The sequence below is a fragment of the Benincasa hispida genome, chromosome 11 (assembly GCF_009727055.1).
Source record: "Benincasa hispida cultivar B227 chromosome 11, ASM972705v1, whole genome shotgun sequence".
NCBI lineage: Eukaryota > Viridiplantae > Streptophyta > Magnoliopsida > Cucurbitales > Cucurbitaceae > Benincasa > Benincasa hispida.
Window position 1 is genome coordinate 48197192 of NC_052359.1, and position 18611 is coordinate 48215802.

General features: G+C 33.5%; 1 protein-coding gene across 3 annotated transcripts; it reads left to right on the forward strand.

Moving 5' to 3' along the window:
• Window positions 1-6133: 6133 nt before the first annotated feature.
• LOC120090381 (DNA repair protein UVH3) lies at window positions 6134-16612 on the forward strand. 3 transcript variants are annotated; one of them, XM_039048004.1, is made up of 18 exons: window positions 6138-6347; window positions 6438-6688; window positions 7301-7482; window positions 7567-7675; window positions 7790-7917; window positions 7999-8116; window positions 8490-8567; window positions 8655-8708; window positions 9039-9223; window positions 9395-10409; window positions 10499-11038; window positions 12148-12342; window positions 13059-13144; window positions 13247-13517; window positions 13644-13780; window positions 14523-14607; window positions 14841-15371; window positions 15655-16612. In XM_039048004.1, exons 1-18 carry the CDS (start codon window positions 6260-6262, stop codon window positions 16303-16305), a joined length of 4704 nt encoding a protein of 1567 aa, XP_038903932.1. In that variant the 5' UTR covers window positions 6138-6259; the 3' UTR covers window positions 16306-16612. The 3 variants fall into 3 exon arrangements, with proteins under 3 accessions (XP_038903931.1, XP_038903932.1, XP_038903933.1); XM_039048003.1 differs by having other exon boundaries at window positions 6134-6688; XM_039048005.1 differs by lacking the exons at window positions 6138-6347; window positions 6438-6688; window positions 7301-7482 and having other exon boundaries at window positions 7776-7917.
• Window positions 16613-18611: the final 1999 nt, after the last annotated feature.

The following is an 18611-nucleotide window of genomic DNA, read 5'->3' on the forward strand; positions in this document are numbered from 1 at the left end:
ATGTATGATATACATCTTTTTCCTCCCACTGAGTATTTTAATAACCTAAGGTTTATTATACTTAGGAAAAATACGGCTAATTATTTTTACTAAGTTATTGTTTAAGTTCGCCCAAAAATAACGCTTACTTTAGATAGTTAAACAATTTTGATTAATGTTTATTAAACACTTTAACACACCTTTATCAATAATCACCTTTCTAGGTCAGATCCCAGGTAGGGGTATTCCGTTTCTGTCAACTTACATATCCCAGCATAGACAGAGCTAGCTTTAGACAAAAGGTCCCTTATAGATATGTTTGCTACAAATTTAATCTTTTGTTAAAATGAATTTAATCCTATTAAACTGATTAAAAAGATTAATCTAATTTCTAATCTTATCATAAATCTATGACCTTAGGTCTATGTGCATCAAATTTTAAAACTATCTTAATTTTTTTTTTTACCTAAGTTTGTATGCAATTCTGAATTATTGATTTTAATTTCTAATCTCATTTTGTTATAACGATTATAAAAAATTGTTGAAACAAATTAAAACCATACAACATCGAATGACATACTTTATATTATAACGTTTATAAAATTATCTAAAGTAATGTCATGCATCATGCAATTTCTATTTCATTACTAACATATATAACACTTATATATTAAAGTAATGAAATAAATAACATACATTGTGCACGTACATCCAAACTATATTTTATAACTATTGTAATATAAATTATGCATGACTATGTTATTTACCCATGCAAATATATAGTATAACACTTATATTATATGATGCATGTGTATGCTATAAAAATAAATCATGCAACATATATTAATTAACATTGATAATATGAATGATGCATGAATAATGCATAACTTATGGTGGGATTTTACTATATGACATACATTATGACATATATTACAAAATTAAATCATACGTCATATGCATAATTTAAATAGCAATTATGGATCGGGATTGGACTTCTAAAAGCATTAAGTAAATTAATATAATGTTTATATTAATTTAATTAATCAAAAACTACCTATTACAATAATAAATAATTCAATCGGTTCGAAACAAGTGAACTAGGCCTTGAAACAGCTTGAACCGGACCATCCAGCAGCTGAAGCGTCCTCGAACCACTCGAACCAAGCGAACCAGAGAAGAAACAACTTCAAACTGAACCGAACCACGCCTGGCTTTTCTTCTTCGTCTCGGAGCGTCGCGATGTCGTGCCCTAGCGTCGAGACCTTATGGATAAAAAACTCTATTCGCCACTTGCAGCGTCGCGACGCTAGGGCACACCATCATGATACTACTGTACAAATTCGATCTTCTTTGAATCAAGATTCGATTTGAGCCTCGTTTCGCCAAAAATTCGTCGAGAATAACACGATCGACTCAAGACATCATAAGTACAGACTTTATAACAATTTATGTCTAAAAACAAAGGGCCCTTACACAAGCAGTAAATTTAAGAAAATCTAATCCTGAAACATCCATATTAGCAAACCATTCATAAACAGAACATTCATCACATGAATACAGAATGATACCCACCATGGATCTGTAATGAAATTTCAAAAATTAAAAAAATGGGATTGAAACCGATCACTCTGAGAACAATTGAAGGAAATCAATGATGGTTTTGTGCAGCGAAAATCAGGGATCATTTCTATTTTGCTTATTTCACAGAATTGCAAAAATTACATAACAAATAGCAGAAGGATATGCATAAATAATCCTTAAGCTTTTAAATAAGGAAATGAGGAGAAGAAATTCATACCCTTGTAGCCACACTTCTTCAACGTCTCCTCTTGGTCACCATCTTAAACCTCTTCAATCTCCAATTGGAAGACACCACCATAAAACGAATCTTTTGTATTCTCCTTAGGATTGAGAAAACGCAGGAGTGGTGGGCTTTGCTTTTGATTTGGAAGAGGGAAGAAGAGGATGAGGGAAAAAGATGAATACCTCATACAAAGAACTCTTCTCTTTAATTTTCTTGGAAGAGGACAGATTGTGAGATCCACCCACATGTAACCCTCAAACCCATCGGTTGATGGAGAGAAAAAATAGGAAGAGAGTTATTTTGATAACTCCCTCATTTAATTTAATTCAAAAATTAAATTAAATAATGTATATATATATATATATATAAATATAATAACTAACTTATTATATATATGTTATATCAAATATAACATATAACCTATAGTTTTTATTGTTGTATCAAATACAATATAACCTATAGTTTGTATTTCTCTCAACATTACATGACATTGAATATAAATCATATTTATATTAAATTCAATTAATCTCATCCATAAAAATAATATTCGAATCATATTCAAATATTTAATTCATCTCAACTATTTATATATTTACACATAAATCATATTTACATTAAATTTAATTATATGAATTCATTTATATAATTAGTATTTGAATCATATTCAAAATTCCTCTCAAAATACTTTATATTATAATATATCAAACACATTATATAATTATATCACATATATAATTAATCCCCCCAATTAATTTGAACAGTTCAAATTAATCCAAAATTAATTCTCAATTAAATCTCTGTTCAGCTACAGAGGAGACCTTATGGACCTATAAATTGAAGCTCCAATGGTACTTGGATAATTAACTAAACTCTTTAATTAAATTACCCAACTTTCATTAACTGTTGGTCACTCCCACTAAACATCGACAGCTGTACTTTTCGCACTACAGATATATTTTTGTGTCCATTGGATGTAACCAATCAACAGTGTGATGACCCTTCACAAATTGCTCGAATTACATCTGGGTCAAAATTACCATTTTGCCCCTATAGTTACATCTAACTCCTTAAGTATTAACTCCTCTAATGAACAATAAGTCATAGTTCAACTATGACCAAGTCTTATCGGGCCAATAGAGGGTGTGGCCACATTGTTCAAGTCCCGAAATCAGCCTTTAAGGGAGCAATTTATCTACTTACCCTGACATCAAGGAAGGAGTGAATTCCGTCTTGTGTAGTTGTGTTCCCAGCTCCTCAATTAGACGAATCCCCAAAATGGTAGCCTTATTGAGTTGGCAATCTGGCCACCCTCACCCATACAATCAAAGGACTACCTTTATGAGCAGGAGTTCACAACACACTCAAGATTCATGTCATGTCACCTATAGTCATCTTGGTGAAATGTAGATCCATACTATTAACGTTGTTATATAATGAGACTAACTATTTCATGGCCTGGTCTTATACAAACTCTTTGTATAGGATACCCCTGCTCACATGTCTCCACATAAATGATCAGGACCAGATCCTTTGTAGCACTTTACATCACTTGTACCATCTACAAAGTGGGTTGCATCCATAGTGTCACAAGGATAAGGTACCTAACCTTATCCATCTCCTACAGATTGTTTAGGTTATTATTTAAACAAGATCCACCTGTATGTCTCTATATTCTTGTTTAAATTACATAAAATAAGCTAGGATCTTTAGTTTATTGGATTGAGTGTATGCTCATAAACTAACAATTATTTTATTAATAACAACTTGTTTATAAAATGTTTACAAACTATGAAAATACAAGAGATTTAAAACACCAATCCCAAAAGATATAGTTTTTCTCCAACAAAAAGTTATTGAAACGAAATTAAGCATATACTCCGTTATCTCTAAAGAATGATTGGCATGCATTTGTTTTATTCAAACAAATCAAATTTTGATCAAGTTAGTTATGCAGATTCTGGATATTTATCTGATCCACACAAAGCTAAATCTTAAACAAGTTACCTGTTCACATGTGGAGGAATTGTTATATTATGACGATTGGTGAAACAGACTATAATAGCCTCATACTGAAATTCTTGCAATTCATGAGGTTAGTCAAGAATGTGTATGGTTAAAATCAATGACTCAACACATTTATGGAACATGTAGTTTGTCTTCTAATAAAAATCTTCCAACGATATTATACGAAGACAACACAACATGCATATCCCAATTCAAATAAGGATATAAAAAGGAGATAAAATAAAAAATATTTCACCGAAACTTTTCTACACTCATGATCTTGAAGAAAATGTCGATATTATTATACAACAAATTTGTTCGAAAGATAACCTGCCAGACTTATTTATAAAGATATTACCCACCGCAACCTTTGAAAAATTGATGTACAACATTGCAATCGGGCGACTTAGAGATCTCAAACGATGTTTCTATAAAGGGGAATAAATTTACTTTTCAAGAGTATCAGATTATATGAAATATGTACTATTTTTCTTTCACTAGGATTTTTTTCCCAGTGGGTTCTTTCCTAGTAAGGTTTTAACGAGACATATTTCATATATAATGGACATCTAAGGGGGAGTATTATAAATATGTTACATTGGATGTAATGTAGATACCCATTATTAGTGTTTATTGGCCATGTGTCACTTATCCATTACCTCATGTGTTGTCCATGTGTTTGAAGATTACACACTATTATTGTCTATGTAATCCACCTTCTATTTGCCTGCCTATAAATATTGGTATTTGATGAATTTTTAAAGATACATATATGGGTGATTAATCCAAAAAAATTGGAGAAAGTGGAGAAATATATTCTTTTATTTTATTTACTTTCATAATTTATTTATTTTATTTATTTATATATTATATTATATTTAATTTATTATATATTATTTATATTATATTTTCTCCATATCTGTATTCTTGTTGTGTGCCGTTGTACTTCTCAAATTCACAACAGATATAGAATTTTATGTTTAATTTACTCGAATCGGTATATTTAACTATTGTTTTGATCCTTTATTGTATTTATTCTTATTAATAATTTATGGAACATTTTCAAGTTTATTTACTTTTGACTAAAAGTAACATTATCCATCTATTCAACGATCTAAGGAAAAAGAATAATAGTGCTAATTTAAATTTAAACATTAACAACTTAAGATGCCATTCATTTATTTTTAAAGATAAGATACGTTAAACTCTATTGATCGTTGAGTTAAGTTGTCTTTGGTAAGATATATATGATGACCCTTCTTTCTAAAATTGGGATGATCGATCCCTTACCTACATTAAAACCAAAAAAATACCACTCAAAATAAGGAGTAGAGAGTATGAAAGATTGTTGCTCCAATATGAAGTGGAATAACATCTTATTCCTTACCTCCTAAATTTGTCGAACAATTATCATGACTTTATCCACTTCTTGGGAGGAAACATGTTTATAGCCAATGCAAGCAATCTTGATAACTCCATGATGACTTGGCATCACAATAGGAATGAATATTAATAGAAATGAACCGATGCTAAATCTTTTTAGTTACATAACAATGCCATAGAAGGTGATCAGCATACTCCACATGACTATGCAAAAGTCATATATGAGATAAGTTTGAATGCTTTCTTAACAAGATTCGCTTTAGCCGAAAAGGTATCAAGAATAGCTTTCCAACAGTAGATATTAGTCATAGGTGGACATTGGCCTTCTATAAGGATCGTCACGACCATCTAGAGTCATTCCCTGTGGAAAAGCTAGTGGAATTCAATTTAGATAACTTAAATATGAAAGTACCCTTTAACATTAAAAACTCCATTCTTATTGAGGTCATAGATGATTTCATCATCATGCTGACGTCTAAGATACATTTGAATGTTAGTTTGTAACAATTTGATTGTTGTATGTTTAAAATTGTAACTATTTATTTCTCAAACTTTGGCTCATAACAACCTAGTCCACATACTTTAAAATTTGTAACAAATTGATCATTTCTACAAAAGAAAAAAAAATCTAATCAAAATAATAATTCAATTGGTGTAGATTATAAACATTTTTTTACTTGTAATTAGTTTATCGATCTACATAATAAAAAATTTAAAATATTAGAACTCAATCTCTACATATACTAAAATTAATATACTGATATCAGACTGGACCTAACTCAGCGATAATTGTCATACGTGCTGACTTGTGGTGTATTTGAAATGAAGGTTGAATCTCCCTTTTCCCATGGTTATTTTAAAAAAGTTATATTAAATTGCAAATAAATTATAGGGAACGAAAATGATATTGAAACCAAAAAACGTTGCCTAAACCGAGAGAGAGAGAGAGAGAACGACGTCGTCTTAATAGGCAAAATTCAACGGTCAGATTGGGAAATTAGCGTCGGGTATAAATACGGAAGATTACCCGGCGATTGGCGGCAACGGCGAACTGAAAACTGAAGCCTCGAGGTCGAGAGACCAACAAGAATGGGAGTTCACGGTCTTTGGGAGCTTTTGGCCCCCGTCGGCCGCCGTGTCTCCGTCGAAACCCTTGCCGGGAAAAAGCTCGCCATCGGTACAAATCTCTCTCTACGTACATCTTTAAATTATTTAAAAAATTTCATGTCGATGAGGTTTTCTCTTTGGGTATGTCTTTCTATTGAAGATGCGAGCATTTGGATGGTACAATTCATAAAGGCTATGCGCGATGATAGGGGAGAAATGGTCCGAAACGCCCATTTACTCGGTTTTTTCCGACGGATTTGTAAACTTTTGTTCTTGCGGACCAAGCCTGTCTTTGTCTTCGATGGTGCAACCCCGGCTCTCAAGCGCCGGACTCTTATTGCTCGCCGTAGGCAGCGTGAGAACGCCCAGGCTAAAGTTCGTAAGACCGCCGAGAAATTGCTTCTGAATCATGTGAGTTTGGTTTCTGGTTTTCTTCGAATTCCGTGTTTTTTGGAACTATGTGCTGGGAATTTGTCTATTATTTTCGTCTAGAGAAATAAATTCTTTAGCTTGTGTTTTGAAGTTTTGTCTAGTAGAATCTAGAAGTGTCTGTTTTTCAATGAGTTAGGTTTGATTTGACAGAAATATCTCAAGCGCATTTTCATCATTTTGCAGTCCACTTTTTAGGAATCACGAGTCTTTTCCTTCAAATTAAATAGATTTTCATTCACATTTTTTTATGTTGTTGGAGGTGTGCAGTTTCATCCTTTCAGTAATACTGTAGAAACAAATCACTACCTGCTTCCAGATAGGTGCTGTTCAGTTGGAAACTGAGATCTTCATCCAACAAAGATGTGCAGTTTATCTAATATTTTGAAAGCATTCTTCCATTTCCAACTAAATATTGGTGTTGTTGTAGTTATTTTTCTTTCTTTTCTTTTTTTAGATAATAATAATAATATTAATAAATAGTTTGTTGCTAGGTCAAGTTCTTTTTATATGTAATTATATTTCTAAATTTCAACTTTGCAGTTGGGAGCTAAATCTTGAACTTTTTTTTTTTTTTTACCTCTTGTTTAATAGATCAAGGTAATGAGGTTAAAAGAACTTGCTGAGGATATACAGAATCAGAAACAGCAGAGGAAGCAAAAGCTATCAAAAAAGAGTACCTTGCCAAGCCGTGACAAAAATTTCAATGGTACTTCTACTTCCGAAAGCTGTGAAGGCATCCCAAATAGGGGCAGTCTTGAAAATCTAGATGAAATGTGAGATATGTCTCATATATGCAACTCCAAATATGAAAAAGTTTGAAGAATATGGTTTTACAGGTTCTGTTTTTGATCATTTAGGTTGGCAGCATCAATTATGGCCGAGGAGAATGGACTTTTCTTGAGCAGCGCTTCCTCTTTTTCTGGTGCTACTCTTGCTAAAGAAGGTGGTGGTGAAGGGTCAATTCTGGTAAGTTTTTTGCCTGTGCATATCACATTAGCTTAAAGACAGGGTCTAGTATTTTATTTCAGCAAATTGGAAGATGAAAGATGAGAGACCTGACAAACAGGATGTTGGATCCAGAACCAGAAGTACAACAATGAATCAAAGGGCAAGGAGATTTTGTCAGATGAAACTTACATAGTGGGGAGTGATTCAGAAAGGATGGAAGTGGCCTCAAGAAGTGTCCATCAGCAAAATTTAGATGAGATGTAGGGTGCACGTACACTTGGGTTATGACTCTATTTTTAATGTCATATGTTAATCAATGCTTTCTGTTGTGATCATTCTAGGTTGGCGGCATCCATTGCAGCTGAAGAAGCAAGAAGTTTGAATGAAAATGCATCAGTATCTGCTGTTACAAATCTGGATGGGGAAGATACAGATGATGAAGATGAAGAGATGATTTTGGTATGCCTGACAGATTTCTGTTATTTGTATGATTTTTAGTCAACAAATTGTTCTTTACATGGTGGCTTTCTCAAATTCTCTTCTCATATCAGCTTATTTAAAAGCCTTAGGAAGTAAACTTGAATGGTGTTAATATCATTGAATATCAGGTCATAAGTCTGTAGGTATGAGGTGCTACGGTGACCTTTACCTGTGGAAATCTGGATGTTTATAATATATTTTTGGTTCTTGCACATTTCTTTTTGCAGAATAAAAGAACCAATTAAATAAAATTATAATAAATCCTTTTGAGGATATGAATCATAGGCTTACTGAAAAGCAAGGAATTCTCAGCTTGTTGTGACCATTATATTGTTTGTGTTTACTTTGAAAGCCTGAAATGCACGGGGTGGTTGATCCTTCTGTGTTGGCTGCTTTGCCACCTTCAGTTCAACTTGATCTTCTTGTTCAGGTAAGTATAAATATATGTACCATCATGGTTGGCTAGCCCTGTAACTTCATGCTGGCACATGTTAATGCAAATAGATTTTTGGTGCAGATGAGAGAGAGACTAATGGCAGAAAACAGACAGAAATATCAAAGGGTCAAGAAGGTTGGTTCTGTAATTATCCAATATGCATCTGTAATATAGTTTAGAACTTAAACTTCAAGACTTAACTTCCACTATACCTATATACACACACACTTACACACCCATATAAGAACCGCACTTCAATAAGACATCGCTCATACCATAAATCATTGTTCTCCTTGGTAGATTTACTGTCTTCATGACTTCCTTAATTATTGATGAGATATAGCATAGTTTCATACCTCTGGAAAAGCACCCTTGAAGTTTCAATTTTTTGTTATAGTGTGTACTTCTGCTGCACCTCTAATGACTGCCAATACCATCTTATTAGTTGATTTCATTTTATCATAGGACCCTGCAAAGTTTTCTGAGCTACAGATACAGGCTTATCTTAAAACTGTTGCTTTTCGACGAGATATTGATCAAGTGCAGAAGGCTGCTGCTGGGAGAGGGGTTGGTGGTGTACAAACATCAAGAATTGCCTCGGAAGCAAACAGGGAATTTATTTTTTCATCATCTTTCACGGGTGATAAACAGTGAGTTGCTCAAACTCTGCTCAAGTCCTGTATTTTAAAATATTGATATGCATGACAAAATAGTCTGGACAGTTATTGAAGTTGTAATTTAAGTTGTTCTTTTTCTAGTGAACGTTGCTTGTTTGGGATTTATAAAATATTGTAGATTCATAAGATGTTTGATCTTCTCAGGGTACTTGCGTCTACTATAGTTGAGAAGAATGGAGACAAAGACCTACAGGCACCAACAGTTCAGCAACCTTTAAGTTCTCTGAAAAATACAGAAATTCCCAGTACATCCAATCCTCTGGCTCAATCAACCCCTGATAAGTCGGGGGGTTTTGAGGACAACATTGAGACATTTTTGGATGAGAGGGGACGTGTTCGAGTTAGCAGGGTGAAGGCAATGGGGATGCACATGACTCGTGATTTAGAAAGGAATTTGGATTTGATGAAAGAGATTGAGAAGAATACCAGTGCAAATAAGGCTGCTAATCCTGAACCCATACAAAATATTGAAATTTGTAATCCAGAAAACTTTTCTTTTCAAAGCCAAGTTCTAGATACTTCAGATGAAGGTGTTGGTGGATCTATTAATAAGTTGAATGAGAGAGGTGGAGAGCCCATGCTGAATGAAGAAACTGCTATAGAAATATTACTGGAAGATGAGGGTGGGAAGTCTTTTGATGGTGATGATGATCTATTTACTAATTTAGCCGCAGAAAATCCTATTGGAATGGCTTCTTTTGACATCTCTACCCAAAAACTATCTCTTGATGGTACTACAGATTCTGGTTGGGAGGACGCAGTTGAAGGAAAAACTTATAGTCCAAAAAATGTTGAAGTGGATGATCACTCGTTCAAGGAAGGAACCGTTAGTGACGAGAGTGATGTAGATTGGGAGGATGGAGCGTGTGATCATGTAAACCCAGTTCCTTTTGAAGCTGATTTGGCACAGTCAGTTTCTAAAGGTTTTTTGGAGGAAGAGGCTGACTTGCAGGAGGCAATAAGAAGAAGTTTGGAGGACAGAGGATATACAAAATCTGGCACTGTATCTTCTGAACTTCAGCAACCACAACCAGTGATTGTTGGAAAAAGGGCTGAACAATGTACGAGTGTCCAAAATGAGAGTATGATTGGACTTGATAAGCTAGATAGTGCTGATGGAATGAATTGTTTGAATTTCAATGATTCTACCAGGACAGAGGTATTCTCCTCTCTAGTTTGTAATCCCCTTTTCGTTTTTATTATTTTTTTATGTGAAGTGCAGTATCCTTACTCGGAACTGTATATCAGGGAATGACAGAGAGTTCATCTCAAGAAAAGCAATGCTCAGAACCTGTTATGTCGTTGGATACCAAAACCCACACAATTGCCGAACAGTTGGATGCTTCTTATAATGTTGCTAAATTTTCTCCTAAAGAGTCAAATGAAAACAATGATACTCTTGAGCCCTTATCTAGAGACACATTTGGTGCAGTTCAGGTTGGGGATAGGATAAATAATACTGTGATTGATCCTCCTTGTCGTATGGTTGAGATGGAAGGTATTTACCCTCCTGGCAATGGTTCCTCCCGAAAACCTTTTGCCTGTGAAAACAATTTCAAGCAGAATCTTCCTGTTGACGAGCATAGTAATGATCTTTCGCTGGACATCAAGGATGCAAAAATACTTTCTGTTGAAGAAACAAGCAATGCAGAGATTGAGGTTACAGATGATGAGTTGAAAAATAGATTTTCAGTTCTGGAGCAAGAACGTCTGAATCTTGGAGACGAGCAGAAAAGACTTGAGCGTAATGCTGAATCTGTCAACAGTGAAATGTTTGCAGAATGTCAGGTCTGTTTGGTTTGTCTTTCATCATAACAGTGGGAAAAAAAATCTTTTTTATTATCTTTTATTATTTTATAAATATTTAGCTTGTTAATGTATTTGCAACAAAGTCTAGTGCTAGATGTTACAATTATTATTTATTTGGGATGTTAGGGAGAAGGCTTGAGCAATTTGACCTATAATTTGGTCAATTTTTAGTGATGAAAAAGCTTATAGGTGTTTAGGGTGTAACAAACACTTCGGGTGGGATTGGCTTCCCAAGCCTAACCCACATTTGGAGGAGTTGCCAAACTTGAGTTTAATTGGAAAACCCAACAGGCTTGAACAATTTAATTGGAAAAATCAATTGGCTTAAACAGCAACTAGCTCCCCACTCACAGTTTTCCTAAACATAGGTTTCCTATACATGCACCCCAAACACAGTTTTTTTGGCGCAAACTTCTTAAACCTTCCACTTAGACCCAGGCCCAAGATTTTGAGTCTGCACCCAAATGCCCCTTTGCGACTTGAGAATCCCAGGGTAGCTCTCCTAGAAGATTTAACCCATTAACTCTTTGTCATTGAAGGGAAGTTTATCGTCATGCCTGACTTTGCGGTTTGGTTTCTAACTTTTTCTCTAACTATTACTGTCTCAACTAAGTGTTGTTGAGGTGCGCTCGCCTATGGGGAGGGGAGAGGCGAGGTGAGGCCTTAGTGCCCCGAAGGTATCCAAGATGAGTACCTTCAACGGGGCGCTCGCCTTGGTGTGCCATATTTCGCCCTTTTGCGCCATCGCCACAAATAGAGGCAAACGCCTATTAACAATGACAATTATTCTGAATAAAGTGTTTTTATTTATTTATTTATTATTATTATTCTTTAACAAAAACAACAAAGAGCCCCATTAACATGAGAAATAGAAGAGTTAGGGGAAATACAAAGATGAAGAATAAGAGAGCTTTTAGACGATTAGGAGACTTGTCGTCCAAGAGTGTGTCTTGCGTGTTAAAAACACTGGTCTTCAACTTTATTTTACTTGATAATGAAATTTATTACATATAAAGACTGTTTGTGGTGCTATTTGAGTCCTCCTTTGAGAATGGAGATCAATTAACATTTTATCTGATTCTCTATAGGAATTACTGCAAATGTTTGGCTTACCATATATTATTGCTCCTATGGAAGCGGAAGCTCAGTGTGCTTATATGGAACTTGCAAATCTTGTTGATGGAGTGGTGACTGATGACTCTGACGTCTTCCTGTTTGGGGCAAGAAGTGTTTACAAGAATATATTTGATGACCGCAAATATGTTGAGACATATTTTATGAAGGTCTGAATCTGCTAGAACGTGCCTGTTCTCTGTTTATTATTGTTGTTATGATTATTATTATCATGCTAAACCACATTTAATTAATTTTGTCGATGGTGTTATTTTAACCATTATTTTGATTCTTGACTAGTTTATGGGTGGCATAGGCATAAATCAACTTGGTTTTGGTCACCGAACATTGTTAATCGGGAATATTTTACTTGGTTATCTTACTCGTTGACACTGACCAGTGATTATGTGATTTCCCTGCATTATTATATTTTTTTGAAAAAGGAAACAGGTCCCTGCATTATTATATTTATAATCTGGGAGTGATACAATCAGTTTATTCCTCCATTCCGATTGCTCTTCATGGTGTTCCTTTATATATATAATATATATGTGTATATATTTCATTACACTCCTTTTGTTATCAATTCTTTGGGGTGCTGTTTGGTGGGGTTTTCTTGGGTTAAAGTTGTGGTTCTCCATCAAGGATTTGTTTTTAAATCTATATTCTATGGTTTAGTTCGAGATTTATGAGATTTTATTCTCTTGATACTATTCTTATAACTTATCACTTTGTTCCTTCCTTTCCCCCAAAAGAACTGTCATCTTTGGAACTTTCCTATTTTTCTTTGCTTTCTCCTATTCAATTAGAAGAATCATTCTTGATTCCGTAATTTTCATATAGCTTGTTGCCTAACAATTTGCTCATACTGTATTTTGACTTTCAGGACGTTGAAAATGAGCTTGGTCTGAACCAGGACAAGTTAATTCGCATGGCACTACTACTTGGAAGTGATTATACAGAAGGCATTAGGTAATTTAAACATGAATGAGCCTGCCATATTGATAAGTCTTTATCATTTGCAAGGATGCAGAACTCCAGTGTCATGATAGATTTTTCAATTGTATGATGCAGTGGGATTGGCATTGTTAATGCCGTTGAGGTTATGAATGCATTTCCGGAGGAAGATGGACTCCATAAATTCAAAGAGTGGATTGAATCACCAGATCCAAGCATCTTAGGGACGCTTGGTGCAAAAACGGGGTTAACTGCGCGTAGAAGAGGGTCAAAAGCAAGTGAGAATGACATGACTTGCTCAAATACCGGTGGTTCTGCATCTGAAGAAAACATTTCTAAAGATCTGGAGGAAAACATAGCTGTTAAACAGAGTTTCATGGATAAGCATGTGAGACATTTCTCTCTTTATGTGTACTTTCTGATTTACAATATTTTCTTTACCAGGTGGAGAAGGAAGTTTATTTTATCCCCAAGTTTTTCTCACCTAGTTGTCATTGTTTGATGCCATATTTAGAGAAATGTTAGCAAGAACTGGCACATACCTTCTGAATTTCCTAGTGAAGCAGTCATTTCTGCTTACATCTGCCCACAAGTGGACAAGTCAGCAGAACCTTTCTCCTGGGGGAAGCCAGACCATTTTGTCCTTCGCAGGTGAGACATTATGCTTTTAATCTTGATAAATCATTTCCTTTTGACTTAATTACTATGGTTTGTATATTTTCAATTTTGGCAGTATTTCAGCAATCTTTTTGTCGAGGGCTGTCTCCCTCTTAAATGTTTCTAGTTATGTCATCAACATCATTGCTTTTTCCTATCATATGATTTGAAGTGATATACCACACACATCACAGTCAATTTCCTATTCGAGTAGGTGGATATTCTTCTTATTAGTCGTTATATTTCAGTAAAGCCTGCATAGTTGTTTCTTCTGCCATCTTTATTCTAATGGAGAGTTTTTCTTGTTCGTTCTCTTGAAAAAAAACCACAAACAGTCCCATTAAATTTATGTGCTCATTGACTTGTCTGAGTTGAGCTTTATATTGTATGATACTTTTACCCCTACCTATTTTTGTCATTATTTATTAAAATAACATTATTTTTTTAAAAAAAATCTGTGATTGTATGTTGGAGGAAGCAATGAGGGAAATTGATGTAGAGGGAAAGGAATATGGAAGTTGGAAAATAAAGTGTTAAAATTACTTTAATGGTGGATGGTTGGAAAATACTATTATAGAATTAAGTATTTTGAAAAAAAAAAAAAGATATTTAGTATACAATGTTTTTTTTTTCACTTCATTACATTGGTGAGCCGAACCTACATTATATTTAAGAAAATTGAGTATCCCGTGTATATCATATATATTTACAATTAAACTCGCTTTGTATGCTGCAGATTATGCTGGGAAAAGTTTGGGTGGGAAAACTCCAAGGCAGATGAATTGCTTTTGCCAGTCCTGAAAGAGTACAGCAAACATGAGGTTAATTATTTTCACTTGTGGCTTTTATGTTTTCAAATGCTTATGTTGAACCATTAACAAAAGGAAAGTGGAGGAAGGGTGGGTTCTTATGTGGAAACCATCTTTAGCAACCAAATAAGAGATGTTTTATTTTGTGTGCTTTTGTCCCTACTCCGTTTTTTGCCATAATCCATAAACTGATCAAAGAAAATGTTGTCTATGCTCTCATCTTTCTATATACTGTTTTCTTGTAGACTCAACTTCGGTTGGAGGCATTTTACACTTTCAATGAACGATTTGCTAAAATCCGCAGTAAGAGAATAAAGAAAGCTGTTAAAAGTATTACTGGGAGCAGGTCTGCCGTGTTGATGGATGATGCTGTGCGGGATGTTTCTGTAAATAATCAAAGAGAACTTTCTGTTGAGCCTAAGGAGAACATGTCTGAGAAATGTTCATCAGAAAGACAAGATGCTTGTTCGAATGAAGATGACAGACACCGAAAACCTTCCAGAAAAAGGCAGCTAGATGGAGAGCAAGCTCAACCTGGTAAGGATCGAAAACTAACAAAGAAGGAGAAAGGAAAGCCAAGTAGAAATGAGGGATCACATTCTGAGAGAGGTAGAGGTAGAGGTAGAGGGAAAGGGAGGGGGAGAGGTCGGTTAGTATCGAAAGGAAAGGCTCCTATTACTGAACTGATTGAAACCAGCTCCAGTGATGATGAAAGTGAATTCGACAATCAGAAATTTGATTTGGAGAACTTTCAGGAGCCTCAAGAAAAGAGAAGAGTAAGTTTGAATGTTACTGATTCTTTGTCTTCTATTTGATGCTATTTCTTATGTTAGTATTTACAATTCTGCCATTGTTCACCATCCAATTGTCTGGTCAATGGGCATTGCTTTGCTTCTCATATTATTTACTAATCAGATGAATTATTTATACATTGCACATAAAATTTGTCTGGCCTGCTCTTTTTCTTGTCATCAATAGTTTTCAGTATCTTTCAAGACAATTGCTCATCTCCTTCTACATTGGCTTAATTTTCCCTGACTAGAATGTTTATTGACACAGTCATCACGGATCCGAAAATCTGCAAGTTATACAATTGACAATGCAGATCAACAATCAGATCACACTGGGGATGAATTCTCCAATGATAAAGCCGAAGAAGACAGGGTGATCCAAGGTCAGTACGCTCATCCTGAAACTGTGATGAGCCAATCTGAAAATATGGAATCCGGTTCTGGAAGTCCTAAGAGATCTCCACAGAACGACTATCTCAAAACTGGAGGTGGGTTCTGTCTAGTAGAAGATGAAATGAGCCGGCAAGAAATGTGCCAGAACAAAGATCCAGCCTTGGAGGCTAACAACAGTGAAGACTACCTCACAATGGGAGGCGGGTTTTGCTTAGATGACGATGATGAACGCATTGACCCGGTTGCACATCCCAACCAAGCGACAGTATTAGAAGTCCCCAAAGATGGTTTTGAAAATGATCCTGGTCAATCAACCGTCTCTCCTGAGAAACATGTAGGTGTGGAAGATACAGATGCACGTGTAGAGTCTGTGCTCGATGTAGGCAACCCGAATCCTGTAAATAATTCAAACTCTTCTCAGGTAGGTGAGGATGTGCAAGAGGAACCTAAGGATCATTCTGTAAGAAGGGCATTTGGAGGAGCTTTAAGTGCCATGCCAAATTTGAAAAGAAAGAGGAAGTACTGAGACAATGTAAGTTAGAGTTTCAAGTTTTTTCAGTGAGCTTCTTATCTCACCTAACTTATATGCACAATTTTAGGAAGATTTAATTTGTGTTCGAATAGTGGAAAATGGTTGGTTTACCATTTCGTCTGTAGCTAACTAACGGAAAGCTCATTTAGGAGATTGTTGGCCATCTTTTTGAAATTTTAGGAGCAACATTGTTGAGCTCATTTGAAGGCAAATTAACAAGCTCTCTTAAGTGTAATATTTCTAACAATCACCTCAGTTCACCCTGTAATAAGTTTCTTAAGAATTTTCAAGATCAAAACAATCTTGAGCATATAAACCAATTTTGAGCTCTCGAAACCTTAAACAGGAAGATTAAAAGTTCTTCAAAATGTAAGGAATTAATGGATTTTAAAAACAAAAACTATCCAAATTTAGATAACGCTTAAACGATTCATAGAAGGTTCGTTTGGATGATAAGACATTGTTTCATAGGTATAAATATTAAATATATGAGATTTAAATGTATGAGATAATTAATATCTGTATTTGGAGATGAGGATAATTGATGTTTGGAAGTTAAATGTGTGTTCAATTTATAAATATGTAAATGAAAACTAAAACTAAATAAATACTTAAGTTTAATATTATTTAATCAATAAAAATTAAAATAAATAAATACTTTTATATTAGACATATTTAATTAATTATTAAAAATAATTAAATTATTATAAATTAATTAGAATATTAATCATCATCATAATAAATTATATTAAATAACTAAGATAGCATAAAATATTAATTGTAAATATATTTGCTGGTTATTTGGATAATAATATCCTAGAATTTAAATGTCGGAAGTCTCATGAGAAAATCTGTGAAATAAATAGATCATCTCTATACATCTTAGGCTACCGTTTTCACAAACATAGCACCATAGATTCATTCCGTACCCAAAAAAAAAAAAAGAAGTGCAAAATCAAGCTCATCCCTAGACTTAAATCACACATTTCTTCCATGTAAATAACAGTAAAGAAGTAGGGACAGACAAAAAGTAAAAGGAGAAAGTTGGTGTTTGGATATGCAGAGGGAAAACTCCAAGACAAGACAACCTCAGTGAAGGGGAGATGAGTGCATCGTTAATGATACAGGTCCTACACAAGATGGAACTAGATCGTTGACACTCAAATAATCTAATATGTACTTCCAATTGTTATATGAGTACAATAGGCTTTTGTTTTCTATTATTATTATTTTTAGTACGGTAAAAGTTAGTAATTTCTAATCACATACTTTTTGGTCGTTAACATGTACTTCCAATTGTTATGAGCAAATTTATGTGTATAAATATGAAATTATAGCTAGGATCATTTTATTCTTTTATATCAATGTATTAATTTTGTTTATAATATATTTCGACAAAATAAAAAATTTATGTTCGGGAAAATAATTTTATATCTAAATGAAATAATAGACAATAATTTGTATGGAGTATGAAGAATAAAATAGTATAAGTTCTATCATTTCATTTTTCAATGAATTAAAGATAATTATAAGTTATAAATTATAATATAAAATCAAATTACTAAATAGATATACAATCTATATCTATATCTATAACTTATAATCTAGGTCTATACCTGTAATGTATATCTATATATATAATCTATAACCTATTATCTATTAATATATATAAAAAATAATTAAAATTAATATTTTAAAAAAACAAAAAACTTTCAAAACTTTGTTGTACAATATACCCAACTTTAATTTTTACCTCTACAAAAATGTCATTAACATTAGCATTGGTACTTCTTAAAAAAAATAATATTAATAATTATTTTTTTGTTTAGATATTAAAAGTGTAATTTAAAAAAAAAATAAATTATTTTTCTTTGATTAATTGCAAATATGTATTAATAAAACTTCATTAGTATTAACATTAATAATTATTTTATAATTTAGATATTAAAAATGTAACTTCCCAAATAAAATGTAATTTTTCTTTGATTAATTGCAAGTATTAAAAAATATATATAATTTAATATTTTTTTCTCTGAACATAACTGAAAAATGTAATAAAAAAAGCACACAATAAAAAAGCAACGAATCAATAAATACCACCCAAAATATAATTAATTGTTTATATTAATTACTTTTGCAATTAATTACTTTATTTAAATTAATTATGCGATGATATAAGTTAATTCCTTATATTTGTTCTTTATCACTCTTTTACACTCTTTTACACTTTTTCTTTTAATATTATGTGTTGAATGAGAAATTTTGGACTAATTACAATTTGTCACGTCATTTTCAAATTT

Excerpts from the sequence above, each read along its gene's own strand:
- LOC120090381 (XM_039048003.1), top strand. The coding sequence starts at position 6,260 with ATGGGAGTTCACGGTCTTTGGGAGCTTTTGGCCCCCGTCGGCCGCCGT. Across the intron at positions 8,568-8,654 it reads AACTTGATCTTCTTGTTCAG|ATGAGAGAGAGACTAATGGC; the intron begins GTAAGTATAAAT and ends TTTTTGGTGCAG. Across the intron at positions 13,145-13,246 it reads GATTATACAGAAGGCATTAG|TGGGATTGGCATTGTTAATG; the intron begins GTAATTTAAACA and ends TGTATGATGCAG.